A 26295-nucleotide genomic window follows, 5' to 3' on the forward strand; every position below is an offset into this window, starting at 1 on the left:
GTTGATATTCATCCTATACCCTCCTTTCAAGACACTGTCCATTCCGTTCAACTGCTCTTCCAAGTCCTTTGCTGTCTCTGACAGAATTACAACGTCATCGGCGAACCTCAAAGTTTGTATTTCTTCTCCATGGATTTTAATACATACACCGAATTTTTTTTTTTTTGTTTCCTTTACTGCTTGCTCAATATACAGATTGAATAACATGGGGGCCAGCCGAAGTGGCCGTGCGGTTAAAGGCGCTGCAGTCTGGAACCGCAAGACCGCTACGGTCGCAGGTTCGAATCCTGCCTCGGCCATGGATGTTTGTGATGTCCTTAGGTTAGTTAGGTTTAATTAGTTCTAAGTTCTAGGGGACTAATGACCTCAGCAGTTGAGTCCCATAGTGCTCAGAGTCATTTGAACCATTTTGAATAACATCAGGGAGAGGCTACAATTCTGTCTCACTCCCTTCCCAACCACTGCTTCCCTTTCATGTCCCTCGATTCTTATAACTGCCATCTGGTTTCTGTACAAATTGTAAATAGACTTTCGCTCCCTGTATTTTACCCCTGCCACATTTAGAATTTGAAAGAGAGTATTCCAATCAACATTGTCAAAAGCTTTCTCTAAGTCTACAAATGCTAGAAACGTAGGTTTGCCTTTCCTTAATCTTTCTTCTAAGATAAGTCGTAGGGTCAGTATTGCCTCACGCGTTCCAACATTTCTACGGAATCCAAACTGATCTTCCCCGAAGTCGGTTTCTACCGGTTTTTCCATTCGTCTGTAAAGAAAAAGCGTTAGTATTTTGCAGCTGCGACTTATTAAACTGATAGTTCGGTAATTTTCACATCTGTCAACACCAGCTTTCTTTGGAATTGGAATTACTATATTCTTCTTGAAGTCTGAGGGAATTTCGCCTGTCTCATACATCGTGCTCAGCAGATGGTAGAGTTTTGCGAGGACTGGCTCTCCCAGGGCCGTCAGTAGTTCTAACGGAATGTTGTCTACTCCCGGGGCCTTGTTTCGACTCAGGTCTTTCAGTGCTCTGTCAAACTCTTCACGCAGTATCATACCTCCCATTTCATCTCCATCTACATCCTCTTCTATTTCCATAATATTGTCCTCAAGTACATCGTCCTAGTATAGCCCCTCTATATACTCCTTCCATCTTTCTGCGTTCCCTTCTTTGCTTAGAACTGGATTTCCATCTGAGCTCTTGATATTCATACAAGTGGTTCTCTTCTCTCCAAAGGTCTCTTTAATTTTCCTGTAGGCAGTATATATCTTACCCCTAGTGAGATAAGCCTCTACATCCTTACATTTGTCCTCTGAACATGCCTGCTTAGCCATTTTGCACTTCCTGTCTATCTCATTTTTGAGACGTTTGTATTCCTTTTTGCCTGTTTCATTTACTGCATTTTTATATTTTCTCGTTTCATCAATTAAATTTAATATTTCTTCTGTTACCCAAGGATTTCTACTAGCCCTCGTCTTTTTACCTCCTTGATCCCCTGCTGCCTTCACTACTTCATCCCTCAGAGCTACCCATTCTTCTTCTACTGTATTTCTTTCCCCCATTCCTGTCAATTGTTCCCTTATGCTCTCCCTGAAACTCTGTACAACCTCTGGTTTAGTCAGATAAACTGACAGGAATTTGTAGCATATGATAATAACTACTTACCAAATTCTTTATCAAAAATTCATGAAAATGTGGTGAAAATCTTTATAATGCCCCTACTACCTACCTCCCACCGTAAAAGCCAGAACGGCCACCAGCGACCGATGGAGACTGCACTGACTACGACTGCGTTATGTGAAACGGAGGAACTGATTTTCAAACACTGTTACAGCTAATTGCATCCTATAAGAAGTGGATTGTTATGATCTGTATGCCTCTGGTCCCGCATACGTGTGCCTTGAAATATGGCTAAAATAAATGCCGGTTTGAAGTTGTCACTTGTAGTTCGCACCATGATGATGATGATGATGTTTGGTTTGTGGGGCACTCAACTGCGCGGTTATCAGCATCCGTACAAATTACCAACCTTTGCTCAGTCCATGACAACACAAACACCCAGTCATCTCGAGGCAGGTGAGAATCCATGACCCCGCCGGGAATCGAACCCGGGACCCCGTGCTCGGGAAGGGAGAACGCGACCGAGAGACCACGAGAGTTCTAATCATGGACATTATCTCGTAGGCTCACAACAAACACTACTCTCTGCCTACGATGGTTTTATTGATAGAATACCGCAAAAGTGCAGTCGTCTCATTGGGCGAAGTAAAATTCGCGCACTCGGACCTCGCAGCCCAATTCCTCACATACTAACAATACAAAAATGTCTCTCAAAATTTCGTCCTACGCATATTTCCGGCAGTAAATGGACGTTAAAGATTGTCAGTCTGGCAACGCTGTAATCACAAGTACGGTAACTACCTTTATCAGCACATTTTATCGGTGCTGTGCAGTTCGTACAGTGGATAGCGATTTGGCCTGCAGGAAGTCAGGGGTTCGATTCTGGGCGAGGCGTATTTGTTTTTATTTAACAGTTTCATTCTGCCATATACTACTGTAGTAAACACAGTTTCTCAAGCCACGTGTATCCGATATTTATATAACACATGTTTGGAAATTATTTGCAACGCTCGTTGCTAGCGCTACTGATGACGTAAGGCCACAAGGAAATGTAGTGCACCTGGACATGGCAAGAATAATGATTGGTACTAATCGATGGAACCATTGGGGGGGGGATATGGTATACAGAAGACAGGTGTGGAATCTACACTACTGGCCATTAAAATTGCTACACCACGAAGATGATGAGCTACAGACGCGAAATTTAACCGACAGGAAGAAGATGCTGTGATATGCAAATGATTAGCTTTTCAGAGCATTCACACAAGGTTGGCGCCTGTGGCAACACCTACAACGTGCTGACATGAGGAAAGTTTCCAACCGATTTATCATACACAAACAGCTGTTGACCGGCATTGCCTGGTGAAATGTCGTTGTGAGGCCTCGTGTAAGGAGGAGAAATGCGTACCATCACGTTTCCGACTTTGATAAAGGTCGGATTGTAGCCTATCACGATTGCGGTTTATCGTATCACGACATTGCTGTTAGCGTTGGTCGAGATCCAATAACTGTTAGCAGAATATGGCATTGGTGGGTTCAGGAGGGTAATACGGAACGCCGTGCTGGATCCAACGGCCTCGTATCACTAGCAGTCGAGATGACAGGCATCTTATCCGCATGGCTGTAACGGATCGTGCAGCCACGTCTCGATCCCTGAGTCAACGGATGGGGACGTTTGCGAGACAACAACCATCTGCACGAACAGTTCGACGACGTCTGCAGCAGCATGGACTATCAGCTCGGAGACCATGGCTGCAGTTACCCTTGACGCTGCAGCACAGACAGGAGTGCCTGCGACGGTGTACTCAACGACGAACCTGGGTGCACGAATGCCAAAACGTCAATTTTTGGGATGAATCCAGGTTCTGTTTGGCGACACCGCGGTGAACGCACATTGAAAGCGTGTATTCGTCATCGCCATTCTGGCGTATCACCCGGCGTGATGGTATGGGGTGCCATTGGTTACATATCTCGGTCACCTGTTGTTCGCATTGACGGTGCTTTGAACAGTGGACGTTACATTTCAGATGCGTTACGACCCGTGGATCTACCCTTCATTCGATCCTTGCGAAACCCTACATTTCAACAGGATAATGCACGACCGCATGTTGCAGATCCTTTACGGGCCTTTCTGGATACAGAAAATGTTCGACTGCTGCCCTGGCAGCACATTCTCCAGATCTCTCACCAATTGAAAACGTCTGGTCAATGGTGGCCGAGCAACTGGCTCGTCACAATACGCCAGTCACTACTGTTGATGAACCGTGGTATCGTTTTGAAGCTGCATGGCCAGCTGTACCTGTACACGCCATCCAAGTTGTGTTTGACTCAATGCCCAGGCGTATCAAGGCCGTTGTTACGGCCAGAGGTGGTTGTTCTGGGTACTGATTTCTCAGGATTTATGCACCCAAACTCCGTGCAAATGTAATCACGTGTCAGCTCTAGTATAATATATTGGTCCAATGAATACCCGTTTATCATCTGCGTTTCTTCTTGGTGTAGCAATTTTAATGGCCAGTAGTGTACACTCATGCTCATAAATTAAGGATAACGCTGATACATGGTGAAACAACGCTCTGGTGGTCGGTTTGCGGGTTTAAATCACCTCGGGGTATGACCAAGCAGTGCATTTGACCTGCGGTCGCCGCACGGTGGCGCTGGCAGCAGTCCACATACGCAGAGGTGCGTTGGTGCATGTCAGAGAACGGTGCAGCGAGTAAGTGTGCAGACGTTTTCAGACGTGCTAATGGTCACTGTGTGTTGAAAACGGCTCAAAGAACACATATTGATGATGTTATGAGGGGTAGAATACTAGGGCGACTGGAGGCTGGTCAATCACAGCAGGTCGTAGTACGGGCCCTCCGTGTGCCACAAACTGTCATCTCAAGATTATGGCAACGACTCGAACAGACAGGAAACGTGTCCAGGCGCTACAGTACGGGACGTCCACAGTATATAACACCACAAGAAGACCGATATCCCACCATCAGTGCCCGCAGACGGTCACGGAGTACTGCAAGTAGCCTTGCTCGGGACATTACTGCAGCCACTGGAACAGTTGTCTCCAGACACATAGTCTACAGACAACTGATCAGACATAGTTTATTCGCCCGGAGACCTGCAAGGTGCATTCCACTGACCCCTGGTCACAGGAGAACCCGTAAAGCCTGGTGTCAAGAACAGTTTGTCCTTTACCAGGTGTCGGCCGCGGTGGCCAAGCGGTTCTAGGCGCTTCAGTCCGGAACCGCGCGACCGCTAGGGTACTGATGACCTCAGGTGTTAAGTCTCATAGTGCTCAGAGCCATTTGAACCCATCCTTTACCAGGTAGCGTGGCTAGAGGAGGAACCCACAAGTGTCCACATATTCAATGAAAGGGCCGCGCGTTTCGTTATAGGTTCGTGTAGTAAGAATGAAAGTAATGGAGGGTTTCAGCCAACTGCAGTGGCAGATGCTAAAAGAGAGGCACTGAGGATCACAGTGTGCTTTACTGGTGGAATTCCGAGACCGTTCTTTTCCTAGAAGAGTCAACCAATCTGTTGTTTCCTCTTACATACGTGAAAGTAAAATTAGCGAGATTAGGTCACACACGGAAGCCTACAGTGCGCTCTGACCCATAAATGCGTAGCCAGATGCAGTAGTCGTGGGGTCAGCGGTAGTGGTGGGGGTCCTGCTGAGAGCGGCCACTGCGTGGCAGGAGAGGCGCCGTCCAGCACTTGTAGCCTACTCACAAGCACGGCTGGCAAAGTTGCAGCTAGCGAGTCTACAAATGGGCCAATTATCAGCTTGTATAAAAGACGAAGCTCACAGCTCAGCAGGCGACAGCAGTCTGAGGCGACCACACCTTTGGAACAGATGGGTGGGATCGACAATGCGCCTCTGCATGTGGGAGCTCTAGCGACAGTAGATCTTCGCGCGCATCATTCACAACTGGAGCAGGAATGGTGGTGGGAGAGCGGCTTCCACGGCAGTTGCACGCAAGGTACCCTCCTCCACACACCATGCGGTGACGTGCGAAGCGTGGATGTAGATACTGGAATGGCTACGACACGTCTCAGTGTGGCGATATCACGCCTGCGCAGAAGCCGCGGGTTGCCACAGCTGTTGCAAACGTGGCACAGCAACGGCTTGTGCAAGTTTGTGTAGATAAACAAAGCTAGCGAAGAAGTTTCAGTCCGTATTTTTATGCTAGTCCACTGGTTCAGACTGATGGCCTGACAGCCTATAGTTCTGCCGTTACAATTACTGTCGTTCGGCACATCATGTCGCCAATCTACTGCCCGTCTGCTGGGCTATAACTAGTTTCGATGACATTTAATGAACATCTTCAATCAAAATTCTCTGATAAGACCGTAGCCATAAGCTGTACAGTAAAAGGAATAGCTGTGGCGGTTTTTGTGTATCATCAACATCGACAAGTGCAATGAATATGGATGATACGATACTCTATGGTATTCTGCGGTTTGAATTCACTCTGTTTTTTTTATAGCAGTTGCATTGATTTGATTTTGTAAATGATACAGACATCATTATACACATATATAATGCATTATTCAGACTACAACTTTCCCGGATAATTATTTTGTTGAAATTGCACAAGAATTCCACCTGACGTAGTGTAATAATGTTGACTATATGCCATGCTCATATCACTAAAATTACAGATCGTACATCAGAGCTTATGTAATTTTTTTTGTCATCGATGGATTTAATTTTTCTTAGCAAATTGGTCATGAAAAGGAACCACAGAATACCACCCGCAAGAACACTGACGTATGCTACCAGAAATATTTTTCTCCTTGATTCGTGCGTAGTTTAATTTTGGCCACATACATCAGCAATGAAATCTTGTTCAACAATAAATACCATAAGCACTGTTCTTAGAAAATGCAGTCTGATTCGATTAATTTTTTCTTTTATAAATAGAGTTCAGTACCACCGGTGCACATTTATTTCTTACACATCGAAATATTGAAAGTTTGCAGTTTCAAGTAATTTAAATTTGCCACTGTAATAAAAGGTAAGATGGCGGCCAACAAAAGATAGAGTATTTCTTTTTTGATTAAGATTTTCCTTTTCCCAATAAATCATTTAAATTGATGCCACCAATAAAAAAATTATTAAATTGTTTTGAAAATTAGTTAAACACAAACCCATGCTATTTTCAACTAGAAGTACAGACAAAGTTGCTATATAATCGCAACTAACAATAGCTGCGCTTCTTGCAGCTATGATGAAACAATTAATACAAAATTATAATTAAAAGAGGAAGTGAATTTTCAATAAATAATCATAAATAGTTTTAACGCATTTGGCTCTATTTGTTTTTACCAACAAATGAACATATAAGTACAATAATTTTACATTAAATGTTTTTCATTTAACAGAGCTCAAATCGATTTGCGTCTTGCGTCGGCGACGTACACCAGAAGACGACAACAAAAGGGTACAAAAGAAAAGAAAAGAATGACATAGTTAAACAAAGAATGTGAGACAAATATTGTCTCTGTTTTACATAATTATCATCTTTTTAAGAAACAATTACATAATTGAATGAATATTATCCACACGTTCACATTCCACTCGTAATAATATATATATATATACATATATATCTCGTGGATGTTATATAGCATTACAGCGCACTTGTCACAACATTCTGTGGCATCTAGCATTTTACTAAACCTACATTGCATCAGACAGTGCTGTGCGTAGACAAATTGGTAGATGCCACGCAATATTGTACAGCTTATGATTGTTATTTTCAAAGAATTTTCACAAGTCATAATTCTGATGTCTGATCTGATGTCTACACTACGCTTGTTCGTCCTCTTTTGGAGTACTGTTGCGCAGTGTGAGGTCCTTAACAAATAGGATTAACGAGGTACATTGAGAAGGTTCAAAGAAGGGCAGCACGTTTTGTATTATCTAAAAGTAGGGGAGAGAGTGTCACGGACATGATAAAGGATTTGGGGTGGCCATCACTAAAAAAAGGGCGTTTTTCGTTGCGGCGGGATCATCAACTTCCTACTTCGAATGCGAAAACATTTTGTTGACGTCGACCTACGTAGGGAGAAGCGATCATCTTAATAAAATAAGGGAAATCAGAGCTCGCACGGAAAGGTGTTATTTTCTTCCGCGTGATTTTCGAGGGTGGAATAATACAGACTTAGCGTGAAGCTGGTTCGATGAACCCTCTGCCATGGACTTAAGTGTGATTTTTCAGAGTAGCCATGTAGATGTAGATGTAGATATAGATGTGATGTGAAGACGATCATTGACTGATCGTAACTAGTTATCAATTGTGACTAATCACGACTGACTGTCACAATATAAATATTTCAAAAAAATTTATTGAGTTGTGGCATCTTTCGTGACAGTAAGTCAACCATTATTAATGTTTATCTGAGGAAATATTTGATGGTCTACGGGTTGGTAATTTTTATAAAATAAGGCACTTTTTATAATGTAATTTTAATTCATAAGAACAGCAATACATGAACAATAAACTCAAAAACAAAAATCTCGCAGCCATCGCCATCCATTATTTATGTTTTTTGAACAATTAACTCAAATGTTTCAGTTCTGGAAATGCAATTACAGTTTATTTATTCCTTTGGAAAGATTTTACAAAGCTGCTCAGGTATTAGGTACATTTCGTCATAAATCGTTTCATAACTAATACTTTTACTCTATTTTATTAATTTAACATATGTATTTTGCTACGATTACATGATTTTTTTCGTATCAGTTACATATTACATTTCCGCTTATATGTTGACCTTCGACAATTACCCACATATATTAAGTAATTATTCGTTAGGACATAATCGTGTAGAATTTAGTTTTATGCGCACTTCTTATACACCGCTATAATGGGTCACTTAAAAACAACAGAGGGATTATTGTTTAAAGAAAGATATATTGACGTCGCAGGATATCCTCATGACATCTGCCAAACGAAATACAGAAGTTACGATAGCTTAAGCGTAATTTATGCTACACCTTAAGAGTTAAAATGTTGAAAGAATTGTAAAAGAAAAAGAAAAATTTAGAATTTAAGTCCTAAATAGTAAACATTTATGTGAATGAAGACATTGTGATTGTTGTGATCACTCATTTGCGAATTTATCTTTTCCGTATTGATGACTTTTGAATTTCGTGTGGGAGATAATGTTTTTAATGCCCCGTTACAGAAGAGTATAAGAAGTGCTCGTAATTTACACCATGTTCGCTGGCCTGCTGCACTTCGTGTTGCGACTTAAGAGAGTTTACTTTTATTTCCATCAAAATTCAGTATATAAAATCGTGGTGCTATATTTCTTAAAACAATTAAGTATACAGCGGATGAGATGTTTCCTTGTTGGTGTTTCCCTCTAGTGACTTAGGTTAGAATCACATGAAGAAATGCGAACTAGAAATCACCATCGGCAGTATCCGGCGTTCTCTACTGTTTTGTTATTGTGTGACATGAGTTTGTGTTTTGTGTCAGCCTTTGTAAATATTCTAAGTTCTACACATTTAAGTCCTGTGTCAGACTTACAATGAAAGCCATTGGGAGGACATCGTTCATTCTTCAATTACAGTGCTTTATGATGGATAAAATTCTGTAGATCTTTAAAATTAGTTACGTAATATGTGGACTAATAAGCCGTACTTCGAGGGTAGTGCACCATCTTGTTCTTTTAAACAGAAATACTTCTACCAAGGCACGCATGACATTTGCAAACGAACTGAGTTTCTTTAAGGTCTTAACAATTTTCCCTGTTTTTAAAATTGAAATTTATGTTAGTTGCCAGTAGCTTCTATTTCAGGATGTTTTTAACTTGTAAATGATTTTTGATTTTATTTCTTCTTAATTTTATTTCACTTATTCATTATTGATGTGTAGTAGATTAATAACGTAACACACAGATTATTAAATACTGTACTGACGAGATTTAGTCGGTTGCAACACTTTTAAATCTGAGTAGAATATTTGCTCATAGGGACATGAACCATGTTGTGCTCTCGAACTGTTTTTCACATTTGGAAAAAATCGTACTTTTCCGTATTAATTTTGAAACGTCCCCTTAGAAAAATTTATGAATTACTGTGCTGGTAAACCCCTTACGTTATTTGATTTTCAAACAGCTGAGTGGAACTGGACGTACTCAGCCATTTCTCTCTTTACTTATTCTGATCAACGCTAAACTGACACACAATATTTTTAACGCAACGCAATCTGACTTTCAATAATCCCTACAAAAGAATGGCCCTGACTAACAATAAGCTATACCTTTCATGAATCACTTACCTCACAAAAATCCTAGTTACTCGAATTACTGCAATACAGCGAGCGCCAATGCTGCCAGCTAAATAAAAGATTCTAACTACTGAAGGCACTAACAGCTGATAGGCATAGTTAGCAAATGAAAGATTTTGATAGAGAACAAACAATGTATTTACCTTAATAGTGTTCAAAAGTCATAACATTTATATCAGTTCATGACATCCAGTCTTACAAATTTACTGTTTCTGATGGACACACGTCCAGATCGTCCGCTCTCAAAACTCCGCCATTTCTCTCCCCACATCCACCACTGCTGACGGCTCACCTCCAACTGCGCAACGCTACGCGCTGTTCACATTCAACTGCCCAACACTACAATAGCGAATGTTCCAACAATGCCAACCATCCACAGACCGCACACAGCACAGCCAGTGATTTTCATATAGAGCGCTACGTGGCGTTACTAGCATATAAACCTAAACAGCCTACTTCCAATTTTTGTAATTTTAGAAAAACACTGCAGCAGACATAAAGTGAATGGTATCATTTCAAAATGTAATAAGAAAATATACCAGGGCTAATTTTTTTCAACCTATGATCGGTCGTGAAGTGAAAACCAATTAAAAATTAAAAATGTTTTATTTGCAACATTTAGCTACACCTTCACCGCTACGCATCAGACCATTCTCATAGTGTGGTACTAGCTTTCCAAAATCAGCTGGAAGAAAAGTTTGTACAATCTTTTAGAGGTTTCAATTTCACCCAAGATTTATTCTTGCTACAGTGCATATGGATTATTTTGTGTTAGAAGAAGAGCCAACACCGTGCTACGAGTGGAGGCCGAAATGCACGCGTTTTAGCTCACGCAGGCTGGCGTGAAGAGGAAAGAACTATACTGACGTGAGGTCTGGAACATGACAAGGAATGAGAATTCAGAAAGCGGACCTAATTAGTTTGATACTTTAATCCATTAATGATGAACGTCGCTCTTGACGGTACATGATTCACAATATTATCTGTTCATAGTAACTGAATATGGCGCCTTGCTAGGTCGTAGCAAATGACGTAGCTGAAGGCTATGCTAAACTGTCATCTCTGCAAATGAGAGCGTATGTAGACAGTGAACCATCGCCAGCAAAGTCGGCTGTACAACTGGGACGAGTGCTAGGAAGTCTCTCTAGACTAGACCTGCCGTGTGGCGGCGCTCGGTCTGCAAAAACTGATATTGGCGACACGCGGGTCCGACGTATACTAACGGACCGCGGCCGATTTAAAGGCTACCACCTAGCAAGTGTGGTGTCTGGCGGTGACAGCACAGATTACATGAGATGGCTACAGTTACAGGTCAGTAGCACAAACGGTTCTGAGGTTCCAGGTACCTAGCCATGCTGAAATACCCGTATTGGTGCACGATGTAGCCTCCATGAGCGGCAAGGCAGGCACTGACTCCGACATCCAGCCGATTGTACAGACGATGAATACTGCCCTAGGATATGTTTTGCCAGGCCGCTCGACCTGTTCACACAGTTCTGTGCGAGTTGTTGGCTGACGAGTTGCACAAGTCACTTCTCGTCTCATCATATCCCACACTTACTCAACTGGAGGCAAGTCTAGAGGTCGTGCCGGCGAGGGATATTGCTGCACGTTGAGGTTCATGGGCAGTGTGTGGTCGAGCATTATACAAGGTGCATTCAAGTTCTTTCTAAGGCCTCCAATTTTTTTTCTCCGGACTGGAAAGAGATAGAAACATGCGCATTGTTTTAAAATGAGGCCGCGTTCATTGTCAATACGTCCCAGAGATGGCAGCACCGTACGGCAGATGGAATTTTACCGCCAGTGGCAAGAATGAGAACTGTTTTAAATACTTAAAATGGCGACGTTTTTCTTTCCTGAACAGCGTGCAATCATTCGTTTTCTGAATTTGCGTGGTGTGAAACCAATTGAAATTCATCGACAGTTGAAGGAGACATGTGGTGATGGAGTTATGGATGTGTCGAAAGTGCGTTCTTGGGTGCGACAGTTTAATGAAGGCAGAACATCGTGTGACAACAAACCGAAACAACCTCGGGCTCGCACAAGCCAGTCTGACGACATGATCGAGAAAGTAGAGAGAACTGTTTTGGGGGATCGCCGAATGACTGTTAAACAGATCGCCCCCAGAGTTGGCATTTCTGTGGGTCCTGTGCACACAATCCTGCATGACGACCTGAAAATGCGAAAAGTGTCATCCAGGTGGGTGCCACGAATGCTGATGGACGAACAATGACATTTTTCAATCCAGAAACAAAGCGCCAGTCAGCTCAATGGAAGCACACAGATTCACCGCCACCAAAAAAATTTCGGGTAACCGCCAGTGCTGAAAAAATGATGGTGTCCATGTTCTGGGACAGCGAGGGCGTAATCCTTACCCATTGCGTTCCAAAGGGCACTACGGCAACAGGTGCATCCTACGAAAATGTTTTGAAGAACAAATTCCTTCCTGCACTGCAACAAAAACGTCCGGGAAGGGCTGCGTGTGTGCTGTTTCACCAAGACAACGCACCCGCACATCGAGCTAACGTTACGCAACAGTTTCTTCGTGACAACAACTTTGAAGTGATTCCTCATGCTCCCTACTCACCTGACCTGGCTCCTAGTGACTTTTGGTGTTTCCAATAATGAAAGACACTCTCCATGGCCGCACATTCACCAGCCGTGGTGCTGTTGCCTCAGCGATTTTCCAGTTGTCAAAACAGACTCCTAAAGAAGCCTTCGCCGCTGCCATGGAATCATGGCGTCAGCATTGTGAAAAATGTGTACGTCTGCAGGGCGATTACGTCGAGAAGTAACGCCAGTTTCATCGATGTAGGGTGAGTAGTTAATTAGAAAAAAAATCGGAGGCCTTAGAACTTGAATGCACCTCGTACTGTTGGAACAACACACCACCTTCCTGTTGCAAGAACGGCACGCGAACAGGTCTGACAACGTTCTGGACATACTGAGGGCTGGTTAGTGTTCTCTCCAGAAACACCAAAGGTGAAAAAGATTTCTAGCTTATTGCAAGTCAAAACTATAAAGCCTTGGATGGAGCTAGTGTGTCTTGGATGAATGCACTAGGTCTACATCATATGCGAAAACGACCATCACTTGCATCCAGGCTGAATCTCCTGTCTTCGCTGAAGACCACGGCTCACCATTCAATCTTTTGAGTGACCTGCTGGTAGCTCCAGTCGAACCGTGCACGTCAGTGCTGTGACGTGAGTCGAAGACGAGCAAGAGATGTGCATGTTGAGTCGTGGACAAAATGAGCGAGGCCCCTCGCCTTTTCGTTATGCTAATCCGCACAGATTTTATAAGTCTGCTACACAGCATAACAGGCAAGGCGACGAAGTGCTACCAACATACTACGCACAGCCGTGAAATTGACGAACTATCCAAATTTTCTCAGACTGTTTCAAACATATGTATGACTATATTAATGCTGATTAGTGTGTTAAACACAATACGTAAATAGAAGATATAAATGAAAGAAGAAACGCTAATTAGTATGAACTGTTCAAATCGCTCTGAGCACTATGGGACTTAACATCTGTGGTCATCAGTCCCCTAGAACTTAGAACTACTTAAACCTAACTAAGCTAAGGACATCACATACATCCATGCCCGAGGCAGGATTCGAACCTGCGACCGTAGCGGTCACGCGGTTCCAGACTGAAGCGCATAGAACCGCACGGCCACACCGGTCGGCAGTATGAACTGTACTAATAAAAATAAATGTCAGCTTGTCGAGATAACATAACTGTTTTAGTAAGACAAAGTACCCCAGATAGTTACGAATTAGCAAAACGGGTTTTAAGGGCTGGCTAGACCGACAGACAAATAGTCAAGAAAGTGAGACTAGTAGGGTTCCATTTCCCCCGATTTAGGTGACGAAATCCTAAAACGAAAATAGCTACGACAGTTACTGAAGATCAGGGCCACATAAATAACCCCCCCCCCCCCCCCCACTCTTTATTGGAAATGTTCTAGTTGCAGTCGATACATCAGCATATTACTCGTAGCTATGCTTTCGATCCAAATCACGTTTACAGGAATGCAAATAAAATCCATTTGCCTATACACGTGGTAATTCAGATCCCAGTATTAATGCTACCGCGTTTTAGAAGTGCGAGCATTCCCATTGCCAGGTAGCTTAAGAAACACTTCGGCTAATGAACGTCTTCTGGCTGTGGCGAGTCTAATGGAGAATTCGAAACATTGTAGAATACGTTTGGCAGCTATGTAGCTGTTTATGTCCTCGGGTGGTGCAGAATTATCCTACTAAATTTACTCGCTAATAACCGTATTTTGTTATTTCGATAAACATCCCGAATGATTGTCACATAAGCGGTCACATAAAGGTACAAAATTATTGTTTTTGAGTACAGAAAGCTCTGTGCAACGGAAACTGCGGATCATTTTGCCATTTTCACTGCGAAATTGCCAGCTTATTCAAGTCTGGGGTAAAAAAATGGCTCTGGGCACTATGGGACTTAACATCTGAGGTCATCAATCCCCTAGAACTTAGAACCACTTAAACCTAACTAAGCTAAGGACATCACACACATCCATGCCCGAGGCAGGATTCGAACCTGCGACCGTAGCGGTCGCGCGGTTCCTGGGGTAATAATAGAGGGCAGTTTGCCTGGGTTGTCTGCTAGCGTAGTGAAAGGTGTTTGCTACTGCAAGGGAGGTCTGGTTTGTTTTCGGTCCTAATCTCGATGGAGGCAGGTAGATTGGCAGTAAAGCAATTTTAAGAAATTCACGCGCCCCCAATACGTTTTATTGCTACCTTTATTCTGTACCGGCGTCCTGTGGATGTAAATATGAAGATCTTGTAGAATTTCATACTTCTTACTGATTACTTTTTCCGCTTCTGTCAGTAACTGAATTGACTTACGTGTGGCACTGAATGATTTTTTACTGAATTTCGTTATGAATCTTCATGCATTACTAAATTTGCACGTTTCATGGTAGGTCACGAACGGTATTCCAGTATGACTGGTCTGAACGTTGACACAGACCGTTTCGCAGCCGAATACGCATAATATTTTGCTAATTCGTAACGATCTGGGGTACTTTGTCTTACTAAAACAGTTATGTTGTCTCGATAAACTGATATTCATTTTTATTAGTGCAGTTCATACTAACTAGCGTTTCTTCTTTCATTTACATGTTATATTTAAGTGTTGTGTTTAACACACTAATCAGCATAGTCATACACATTATTGAAACCAGTCTGACAAAGTTCGTATAGTTTTTCAATTTCACGCCTGTGCGTAGTACAGGGTTATTACAAATGATTGAAGCGATTTCACAGCTCTAAAATAACTTTATTATTTGAGATATTTTCACAATGCTTTGCACACACATACAAAAACTCAAAAAGTTTTTTTAGGCATTCACAAATGTTCGATATGTGCCCCTTTAGTGATTCGGCAGCCATCTAGCCGATAATCAAGTTCCTCCCACACTCGGCGCAGCATGTCCCCATCAATGAGTTCGAAAGCATCGTTGATGCGAGCTCGCAGTTCTGGCACGTTTCTTGGTACAGGAGGCTTAAACACTGAATCTTTCACATAACCCCACAGAAAGAAATCGCATGGGTTGAAGTCGGGAGAGCGTGGAGGCCATGACATGAATTGCTTATCATGATCTCCACCACGACCGATCCATCGGTTTTCCAATCTCCTGTTTAAGAAATGCTGAACATCATGATGGAAGTGCGGTGGAGCACCGTCCTGTTGAAAGATGAAGTCGGCGCTGTCGGTCTCCAGTTGTGGCATGAGCCAATTTTCCAGCATGTCCAGATACACGTGTCCTGTAACGTTTCTTTCGCAGAAGAAAAAGGGGCCATAAACTTTAAACCGTGAGATTGCACAAAACACGTAAACTTTTGGTGAATTGCGAATTTGCTGCACGAATGCGTGAGGATTCTCTACCGCCCAGACTCGCACATTGTGTCTGTTCACTTCACCATTAAGAAAAAATGTTGCTTCATCACTGAAAACAAGTTTTGCACTGAACGCATCCTCTTCCATGAGCTGTTGCAACCGCGCCGAAAATTCAAAGCGCTTGACTTTATCATCGGGTGTCAGGGCTTGTAGCAATTGTAAACGGTAAGGCTTCTGCTTTAGCCTTTTCCGTAAGATTTTCCAAACCGTCGGCTGTGGTACGTTTAGCTCCCTGCTTGCTTTATTCGTCGACTTCCGCGTGCTACGCGTGAAACTTGCCCGCACGCGTTCAACCGTTTCTTCGCTCACTGCAGGCCGACCCGTTGATTTCCCCTTACAGAGGCATCCAGAAGCTTTAAACTGCGCATACCATCGCCGAATGGAGTTAGCAGTTGGTGGAGCTTTGTTGAACTTCGTCCTGAAGTGTCGTTGCACTGTTATGACTGACTGATGTGAGTGCATTTCAAGCACGACATACGCTTTCTCGGCTCCTGTCGCCATTTTGTCTCACTGCGCTCTCGAGCGCTCTGGCGGCAGAAACCAGAACAAAACTTTATGAGTTTTTCTACGTATCTGTAGTGTGTCGTGACCATATGTCAATGAATGGAGCTACAGTGAATTTATGAAATCGCTTCAATCATTTGTAATAGCCCTGTATGTTGGTAGCACTTGCTCGCCTTGCCTGTTATGCTGTGTAGCAGACATTAAAGCTGTGCGGATCAGCATAACGAAAAGGCGAGGGGGTCTCGCTCGTTTTGTCCATGACTGTACATAGTCCCACAACTATTAACCGGTTTGTAACAGCTTGTGTTGACACATCTGGGCTCACAAGCACTCTTATCTGTGCCGTGGTAGCTGTGCGATCTGCCACTGTTGCTCCTACAAGACGACGAACCTGGCGGGCGTCTGGGCTGCGTGCACGCCCAGAACTTCGAGTGCGAGGGTGCCAATGTTCACGTGACCACTGATAGCACTGTTGCACAATGACGCAGCATGTTCAACATGTGTGACAGTTCTCGAAAAGGATCTTCGCGCCACTGTGGAAGCTACGATTTGACCTCTTTTACACTCGCTTGAATCACACAACAGTGTAAGTGATGACGAGAAAGGACCAACCATCATAATGGAAGAAGTAAAGTCTGCCATAGCTGCAATGAAAAATGGCAAAGCGATAGGTACAGATACAATACCGGGAGAAATACTAAAATGCTTGAACCAAGATGGAATAAGAGAAATATTGAGGTTATGTAATAAAATATATGACAGTGGTTAATGGCCTGAGGACTTTCTGACAACAGTAATGATTCCATTACCGAAAAATCAAGGAACCAAGAAATGCAGCGAGCACAGGACAATCAGCCTCATTTCGCATGCAGCCAAAGTGATGTTAAGAATAATTAATAAAAGACTTGAAAAAGTAATGGAGGAGAATCTTGGCGAGGAGCAATTCGGCTTTAGACGGAATACGGGCACCAGAGATGCAATAGGGCTCCTACGAATCTTGGGGAAAAGGTTTATTGAAAAAGGAAGAGACCTATATATGGGCTTCATCGATCTAGAAAAGGCATTTGACAATGTGGTTTGGGAAAGCTGGCGACTATAATGAGCGAAAAGAGAGTAGACTGGAAAACCAGAAGACTTATAAACTCATTATATCTTAATTAAAAAAGTTTCAGTTAAAGTGAGAGGAGAAAATACAAACTGGATCAGACTAGGAAAAGGAGTAAGACAAGGATGCTGTCTATCACCTATTCTTTTCAACCTCTACTTGGAAAATATGACTGACCAATGCTCATTAGATGACAAAGGAGTAGAAATTGGACGAAGAAGAGTAGAGTGTTTGAGGTTTGCTGATGACATGGTCCTTTTAGCCACAGGGGAAAAAGAATTACAGGATTTGGTGGACATCATTGCAACTAATGGAAAAAAATATGGAATGAAAATTAACACAAATAAAACAAAAGTATTGGCACTAGGAGGAAATAAGGAAATAAAAATTATGCTGAATGGAGAAATACTAGAACAGGTGCAAAATTTTAAGTATCTTGGAAGCAGGATAGACACTGACTGGAAGTGCACCACAGAAATTAAAACAAGGATAGCAATGGCAAAAGAGGCGTTTTATAAGAAAAGGAAATTTTCTGCAGCGGTCTGGACAGAGAACTCAGAAAGAGACTCATAAAATATCTTGTATGGAGTGTTCTTCAATATGGCGCTGAAACATGGCCTATGAGGAAAAAAGACAGAGAAAGGCTGGAGGCTTTTGAGATCTGTACATGGCGGAGGATGGAAAGAATAAGTTGGATGGACAGAGTAAAAAATGAAGAGGTACTGAGAAGAGTGGGAGAGAAAAGACAGCTACTAGATGTAATAAAGAGAAGAAAAAGAAATTGGATTGGGCATATATTAAGAAAGAATGACGGACTGATAAAAACAGTTTTAGAAGGTTATGTAGAAGGGAAAAGGAAGTGAGGAAGGAAGAGATTCCAGATACTGGATGACATGATGGACGGTACAACATACAGCAGCTTTAAGAAGGAAGCAATGGATCGCAGAAAATGGAGAGGCAAAGGACCTGTTAATATAGCGGATAACTGATGATGATGACACTCGCTGAGTTGGCTGTAGGAAGCGTGAGTGCGTGTTAATTACATCGTTGTCTCCTTGCTTGACATGTTTGCACAACAGTGAGCGCTCTGGTAACTATGCCACTATGCTATCTGTTGGGGAGGGGGGGGGGCGAATTTTGAAATCATTATCAGTGCACTTACTATCACTGAGGTGGCATTTGCCATCACTGGATCAAAATCGACGTCGTCCTTCCAAGTGTACTAATTTTTTTGCGGCAGTTGTAACCTCCCTCTTTCTAAACGGCCTACCCTGCTTGCGATATAAAATATGACCGTGGATCGCGTGAATACCTAATGGATTTTTTCTAATTCTGTAAGGCTATCGATGAGTAGGAGGAAAGCGTACAACCGACCCTTCTGATGGAAAGTCTACTAAAATTAAACGTAATTAAACCGAACAGGGCTATAATTTGAAAAATGAAATTTATTTTCTTCATACACTCACAAACAACACTGGTCAGAAAGGGGTACCACTGATCATGAATCCAAAAGTTACACTAATGAACGAAAAGGAAGTAATTAACGGTCGCCAGCTCACTAGGGCAATTTACACCCAAAATCCTCTACAAGATGATGGGAAAGAAAAACATGTATTATTAAGCACTGACGTGGCGAGTAAGGTTGCCATTTTTTTTTACACTAATTTTAAGTGAGTATGTAATGATAAAGAAAACTGAGAAGTCACTCTTACGTTATGTTTGGCATTAAATTTTGAAAAAGGCTATCGAGTAATGATTTGAAAATATGCAATTAAACTGTATGTTAGTACTGAACGTCGTTACGTGAACAATGACTTTCAGTGACCTCAACATAACGTTATCAAAGAAATAAAAAGCAGCACTTTTTACTTTGCCGTTAGTTATTTTGCAAATTGGATTTCGTATTATTGACTGAACAACTGAGGGTTTTTTTTTTTTTTTCATTGGCTTGAACAGAATTAAACACTAGAATACGAACCAAACCAAACAGCCATGTGCTCCAAGCTATATGTAAAATAAGTAAAACTTCTGCACTCTTAATTTGTGCGTTTCTTTATATTTGGATTTTTTCTAGTGATTGATTCTGAAACTTGAAAAAAGAAATTGCTTTACTTTTAGTCATATACTGAAACCTCTGTTGTAAAACAGTTAATTGAAAGTAGACTGAGGCTAAAATTCTTAAAAGAGAAATTATTCATTAACAAACTGGCTGTAACTATTCAATTTGTTTCTTATGACACTCAGTTAGCATATTAGGAAAAAGAAAGGAACAAGGATCCTGCTTGGTAACAATGTCTGGGGTAAATGAGGACACAATCGCCTTGAGTTTAAACAGTAAAACACAGATAAATACAATGAAACGTCAACAGACTTCTACCTAAGTGTACACGTACAGTGAAGCAATGTCCTTACTTATTAAAAGAAAGCATTTAAATTACAAATATTTACATAAATTCAGATAAAAAGATACATATCAGTAGCAGGTGCATTTTCGGTGTTACACAGAGTATGTTAAACATGTACAAGGTCACTCCAAAAGAAATGCACACTATTTTTTTAAAAAATCCATCTTTTATTCTACATGTTTCAAAGTTTTACAGTGTGTGGATACATCCTTTAGGAACAATATTTTCATTTCTCCACATAATTTCCATGCCTCTCAACTGCCTTACACCGTCTTGGAACCAAACACGGTAAAATTTTGGACAAACCTGTTGGAGCCACTGTTTGGCAGCATATGTACAAGGGAGTCATCACCTTCAAACCTTGTTCCACGAAGAGAGTCTTTCAGTTTCCCAAAGAGATGGTAGTCACACGGAGCCAGGTCAGGACTGTAAGGCGGGTGTTTCAGTGTTGTCCATCCGAGTTTTGTGATCAATTCCATGGTTTTTTGAGTGACATGTGGCCGTGCATAGTCGTGTAACAGCAAAAAATCCTGCTTTTGCCGATGTGGTCGAACACGACTCAGTCAGTGTTGTCACATATGCATCAGAATTTATGATGATTCCACTTGGCATGATGTCCACAAGCAAGAGTCCTTCGGAATCGAAAAACACAGTAGCCATAACTTTTCCAGCAGAAGGTGTGGTTCTGAATTCTTTTTTCTTGGTTAATTTGCATTATGCCACTCCGTTGATTGCCTCTTAGTCTCTGGTGAAAAATGATGGAGCCATGTTTCATCACCTGTCACAGTTCTTCCAATAAATTCATCTCCACCATTCACGTACTGTTCTAAAAATTCGCTGCATACCATTTGTCTTGTTTCTTTGTGAGCCACTGACAGCATCCTAGGAACCCACCTGGCACAAACCTTTTTTAACGCCAACACTTTCAGTATTCTGCAAACACTTCGTACTCCTATCCCAACGTAGCGTGACAATTCGTTCACTGTGATGCGTCTGTCAGCAGTCACCAATTCGTTAACTCTCTGCACATTGTCTGCAGCTTGTGCAGTACGAGGCCTGCCACTGCGAGGACAATCCTCAATATTGCCGTGCCTGCTTTCGTCACGTAACCTGCTTGCCCACCGACTAACTGTACTGCGATCTACAGCAGCATCTCCATACACCTTTCTCAACCTCTTGCGGATGTTTCCCACTGTCTCGTTTTCACAGCAGAGGAGTTCTATGACAGCACGTTGCTTCTGACGAACGTCAAGTGTGGCAACCATCTTGAAGACAAGCTGTGACGGTGCCACTCACGGTGGGGAGAAAGGGGGGGGGGGGACAGGTTGAACTAAGTTTGAAAACAAGCGGGAAGGATGTATCAACACACTGTAAAACTTTCACACATGCAGAATGAAAACTCTATTTTTACAAAAATTGTGTGCATTTCTTTTGGAGTGACCCTCGTACTATTCAGCTCGCAGAACAGCTGCTGTTGTCGTCGATGTCTCAGTGTTCCTCAGACAGATTTTTCTGTGGTACTGTTGTTGTTGTGGTCTTCAGTCCTGGGACTGGTTTGATGCAGCTCTCCGTGCTACTCTATCCTGTGCAAGCTTCTTCATCTCCCAGTACCTACTGCAACCTACATCATTCTGAATCTGTTTAGTGTATTCATCTCTTGGTCTCCCTATACGATTTTTACCCTCCACGCTTCCCTCCAATACTAAATTGGCGATCCCTTGATGCCTCAGAACATGTCCTACCAACCGATCCCTTCTGCTAGTCATGTTGCGCCACTAACTTCTCCCCAATCCTATTCAATACCTCCTCATTAGTTACGTGATCTACCCATATAATATTCAGCATTCTTCTGTAGCACCACATTTCGAAAGCTTCTATTCTCTTCTTGTCCAAACTAGTTATCGTCCATGTTTCACTTCCACACATGGCTACGCTCCATAGAAATACTTTCAGAAACGACTTCCTGACACTTAAATCTATACTCGATGTTAACAAATTTTTCTTCCTCAGAAACGGTTTCCTTGCCATTGCCAGTCTACATTTTATATCCTCTCTATTTCGACCATCATCAGTTATTTTGCTCCCCAAATAGCAAAACTCCTTTACTACTTTAAGTGTCTCATTTCCTAATCTAATTCCCTCAGCATCACCCGACTTAATTCGACTACATTCCATTATCCTCGTTTTGCTTTTGTTGATGTTTATCTTATACCCTCCTTTCAAGACACTATGCATTCCGTTCAACTGCTCTTCCAAGTCCTTTGCTGTCTCTGACAGAATTACAATGTCATCGGCGAACCTCAAAGTTTTTATTTCTTCTCCGTGCATTTTAATACCTACTCCGAACTTTTCTTTTGTTTCCTTTACTGCCTGCTCAATATACAGATTGAATAGCGTCGGGGAGAGGCTACAACCCTGTCTCACTCCCTTCCCAACCATTGCTTCCCCTTCATGCTCTTCGACTCTTATAACTACCATCTGGTTTCTGTACAAATTGTAAATAGCCTTTCGCTCCCTGTATTTTACCCCTGCCACCTTCAGAGTTTGAAAGAGAGTATTCCAGTCAACATTGTCAAAAGCTTTCTCTAAGTCTACAAATGCTTCAAACGTAGGTTTGCCTTTCCTTAATCTAGCTTCTAAAATAAGTTGTAGGGTCAGTATTGCTTCACGTGTTCCAATATTTCCACGGAATCCAAACTGATCTTCCCCGAGGTCGGCTTCTGCCAGTTTTTCCATTCGTCTGTAAAGAATTCGCGTTAGTATTTTGCACCCGTGACTTATTAAACTGATTGTTCGGTGATTTTCACATCTGTCAACACCTGCTTTCTTTGGGATTGGAATTATTGTATTCTTCTTGGAGTCTGAGGGTATTTCGCCTGTCTCATACATATTGCTCACCAGATGGCAGAGTTTTGCCAGGACTGGCTCCCCCAAGGCCCGCAGTAGTTGTAATGGAATGTTGTCTAGCAGTCGGTATTTTGTGCCCGCCCTAGTCGGGCTGCCTCCACTGGCTGCGCCCTTGTCAAATGCGCCCCCTGCGCTGTGTGTTGCAGCCGGCGAGGTGACGGTGGAGTACTACCGCGGCCTACCGCAGGTGACGGTGCCGCTACCGTCGCGGCGTGAGCGCTGCCGCTTCACGCTGCGGCCCGTCTCCAACACGGTGGGCGACTTCCTGGCCATGCTGCGACACGAGGACCACGGCATCGACCGCGTCGCCGTCTCCAGCCTCGGTCAGTACCCAGCCTGCTGCGTCTGTACGCCTCTTTTGTAGCGTCACCACAGTGCTCTAGCGTGTGCTAAACAAATCCGTGACAAAAAGATAAAAGATCCGCTCTTTGTTATATCCTCTCTCTCTCTCTCTTTCTCTCTCTCTCTCTCCCCCCCTCTCCCCCCCCCCCTCCCTCTGCCCCTTTTCCATCTAAATACCAACCACCCTTCCACTACTTTGCATTCACTGTTCACGTCCCTGCACTCATCATTGTCCTGCCGCCTGTCTCCCATCTCCACTTAAGTTATTAACTCTCACGACACTTGACAGATTTTATGAAACGTCCCCTTAAAAAAATTAATGAATTACTGTGATGATAAACCCCTTACGTTATTTGATTTTCGAACAGCAGAGCAAAACAGAACGTACTCAGACATTTCTCTCTTTACTTATTCTGATCAACACTAAACTGAAACACAATATTTTTAGCGCAACGCAATCTGACTTTCAATAATCCCTACAAAAGAATGGCCCTGACTAACATTAACCTATACCTTTCACGAATCACTTACCCCACAAAAATCTTCGTTACTCGAACTACTGCAATACAGCGAGCGCCACTACTGCCAACTAAATAAAAGATTCAAACTAATGAAGGCACTAACTACTGATAGGCATAGTTAGCAAATGAAAGATTTCGATAGAGAACAAACAATGTATTTACCTTAATAGTGTTCAAAAGTCATAATATATATAGCAGTTCATGACCCCCAGTCGTACAAATTTACTGTCTCTGATGGACACACGTCCAGATCATCCGCTCTCAAAACTCCGCCATTTCACTCCCCACGTCCACCACTGCGGGCGGCTCACCTCCAACTGCGCAACGCTACGCGCTGGTAACAGCCAACTGCCCAACACTACAATAGCAAACAACAATGCAAATCAGCCACAGACTGCATACAGCACAGCCAGTGATTTTCATACAGAGCGCTACGTCGCATTACCAATAAAAAAACCTAAACAGCCTACTTACAATTTAAATATATTAGGTCTACAACTTTGCTTCCGTCGTTTTGAAATAGACGGCAGTAGCGCCAAGTGGGGTTCAGGTGGTTGGTCATAGGTGTAATACAATAAGCTTAGGCATCTGTAAACATAATGTCATAAAAATATTAGTCGATTTGTGATTGCATCATAAGGGTATTCTCGATTAAGTACGTCAACTTGCGTACCCATTTCTCGCCATTTGCGGGAAGTTTTAATTTTCTGCCTTAACATGAAGAAATCTGCGGGTGATGCTCTTAAAATGCAGGTAAGACCACTGGTAAGGGAACTATTAGTGCAAGAACGTGCATAGAAAGTTTTCAACGCCTTAAGAACGGTGATTTTGATGTCGAAGACTGGCATGGCGGGGGAAGACAGAACGCTTTCGTAGCTACTGAAACAGACGAAGACAGTTACAGGACATCAGTATCGAAAGCAGTTGATGCGTTCGAGCCCAGCACTGAAACACAAACGGCCACAATACAGCGATAGACACGTAAAGGTAATTTTGCAGCAGGTCAGTGCTCGACCCCAAGTCGCAAAACCCGTCAAAATATACATGGAACGTTGAAATGAGAAGTCCTATCCCTGCCGCCGCATTCTCCATATGTTGCTCTCTCTGACTACCCCCTTTCTCGGCCAGTGGCATACAGTCTGGCTTGAGCAGCACTTCCGATCATATGAACAAGTGCAAAATGGAATCGATTCATGGATCCCCACAAAAGACGCCCATTTCTTCGGCCACGGGATTCGTATGCTATCCAAAAGATGGAAGAATGCATTGGCCAGTGATTGGCAGTACTATGAATCGTAATTTTGTTGTAAGTTTTTCACAACAAAGCCCCGGACTTCGAGAAAAAATGGCGGAAGCAAAGTTGTAGACCTAGTAGATTACACAGTGTCCCGTTTATTTTGTATTTACTGACCTGTCAGAGGCATTTGACTGTGTAAATCACGAAATACTTTTATAGGAGGTGATCAATAAGTTTCCGTTTGAAACTTCCTGGCAGATTAAAACTGTGTGCCGGACTGAGAATCGAACTTGGGACCTTTGCCTTTCGCCGGCAACTGCTCTACCATCTGAGCTACCCAAGCACGACTCACGACCCGTCCTCACAGCTTCAGTTCTGCCAGTACCCCGTCTCCTACCTTCCAAACTTCACAGAAACTCTTCTGCGAAAGTTGAAGATGGTAGAGCACTTGCCTGCGAAAGGCAAAGGTAACGAGTTTGCGTCTCGGTCCGGCACACAGTTTTAATCTGCCAGGAAGTTTCATATCAGCGCACACTCCGCTGCAGAGTGAAAATCTCATTCTGGAAACATACCCCAGGCTATGGCTAAGCCATGTCTCCGCAATATTCTTCCTTTCAGGAGTGCTAGTTCTGCAAGTTTTGCAGGAGAGCTTCTGTGAACCAGATGTGGTGTCGCAGAGGCAGAGCCCAACCAGACCAGGTATGCTGAACATGGGATCCGAGCGGGCCGGTGTGGCCGAGCGGTTCTAGGCTCTTCAGTCCGGAACCGCGTTGCTGCTGCGGTCGCAAGTTCGAATCCTGCTTCGGGCATGGATGTATGTGGTGTCCTTAGGTTGTTGGTTTAAGTAGTTCTAAGTCTAGGGGACTGATGACCTCAGATGTTAAGTCCCATAGTGCTTAGAGCCATTTGAGCATGGGGTCCGCTTTCGCTCCAGTGGAATTACTCGCTCTGTGTTGTTGCTGTTGATGTTGATGCTGCTGGTGCAACTGCCACCAATCTTCAGTATAGCTAATTTTTCGGAGTAGATGAACAGATGAGTCAGTATATTTTCTGTATCTGCGCAGATGACGTCCGGATAGCCTCGTCCAACACCATAGAAGTGCTGATGGAAAACGACTTCAAACTCATCGTCAACGACAGCGTCTACGTGGTGAACACGCCCCGGCAGGAGAGACTAACCAAAGTAAGTACAGCATGTCTCTGCACACACTTCTGCACGACCTCTGGGAGTGGTGAGTCACTCTCCAACGATAAATCCGTGTTTCTTTATCCCAAGTTGCACAAAGTGTTGATCAAAAGATTCTGAGAGCTTGGTTTTGCTAAGCGTTTTGACCTAAGCAAGGCGTGGTTTTGACTGTAAACTGAGTAATTGATGCTACGTAGTGTTACCGCCTCTGTGACTCCGGTAGCTTTA

General features: G+C 42.9%; 1 protein-coding gene across 1 annotated transcript in view; it reads left to right on the plus strand.

Moving 5' to 3' along the window:
- The window catches only part of LOC124545920 (calcium uniporter protein, mitochondrial), a 141859-nt gene that overhangs the window by 45054 nt on the left and 70510 nt on the right, over positions 1–26295 (plus strand). The window contains exons 2-3 of the mRNA XM_047124881.1: positions 22928–23104; positions 25946–26064. Of these exons, the coding sequence (XP_046980837.1) occupies positions 22928–23104; positions 25946–26064 (296 nt within the window). The remainder of the gene's footprint in view (positions 1–22927; positions 23105–25945; positions 26065–26295) is intronic.

This window comes from Schistocerca americana, chromosome 8 (genome assembly GCF_021461395.2).
Source record: "Schistocerca americana isolate TAMUIC-IGC-003095 chromosome 8, iqSchAmer2.1, whole genome shotgun sequence".
In the NCBI taxonomy this organism is placed as follows: domain Eukaryota; kingdom Metazoa; phylum Arthropoda; class Insecta; order Orthoptera; family Acrididae; genus Schistocerca; species Schistocerca americana.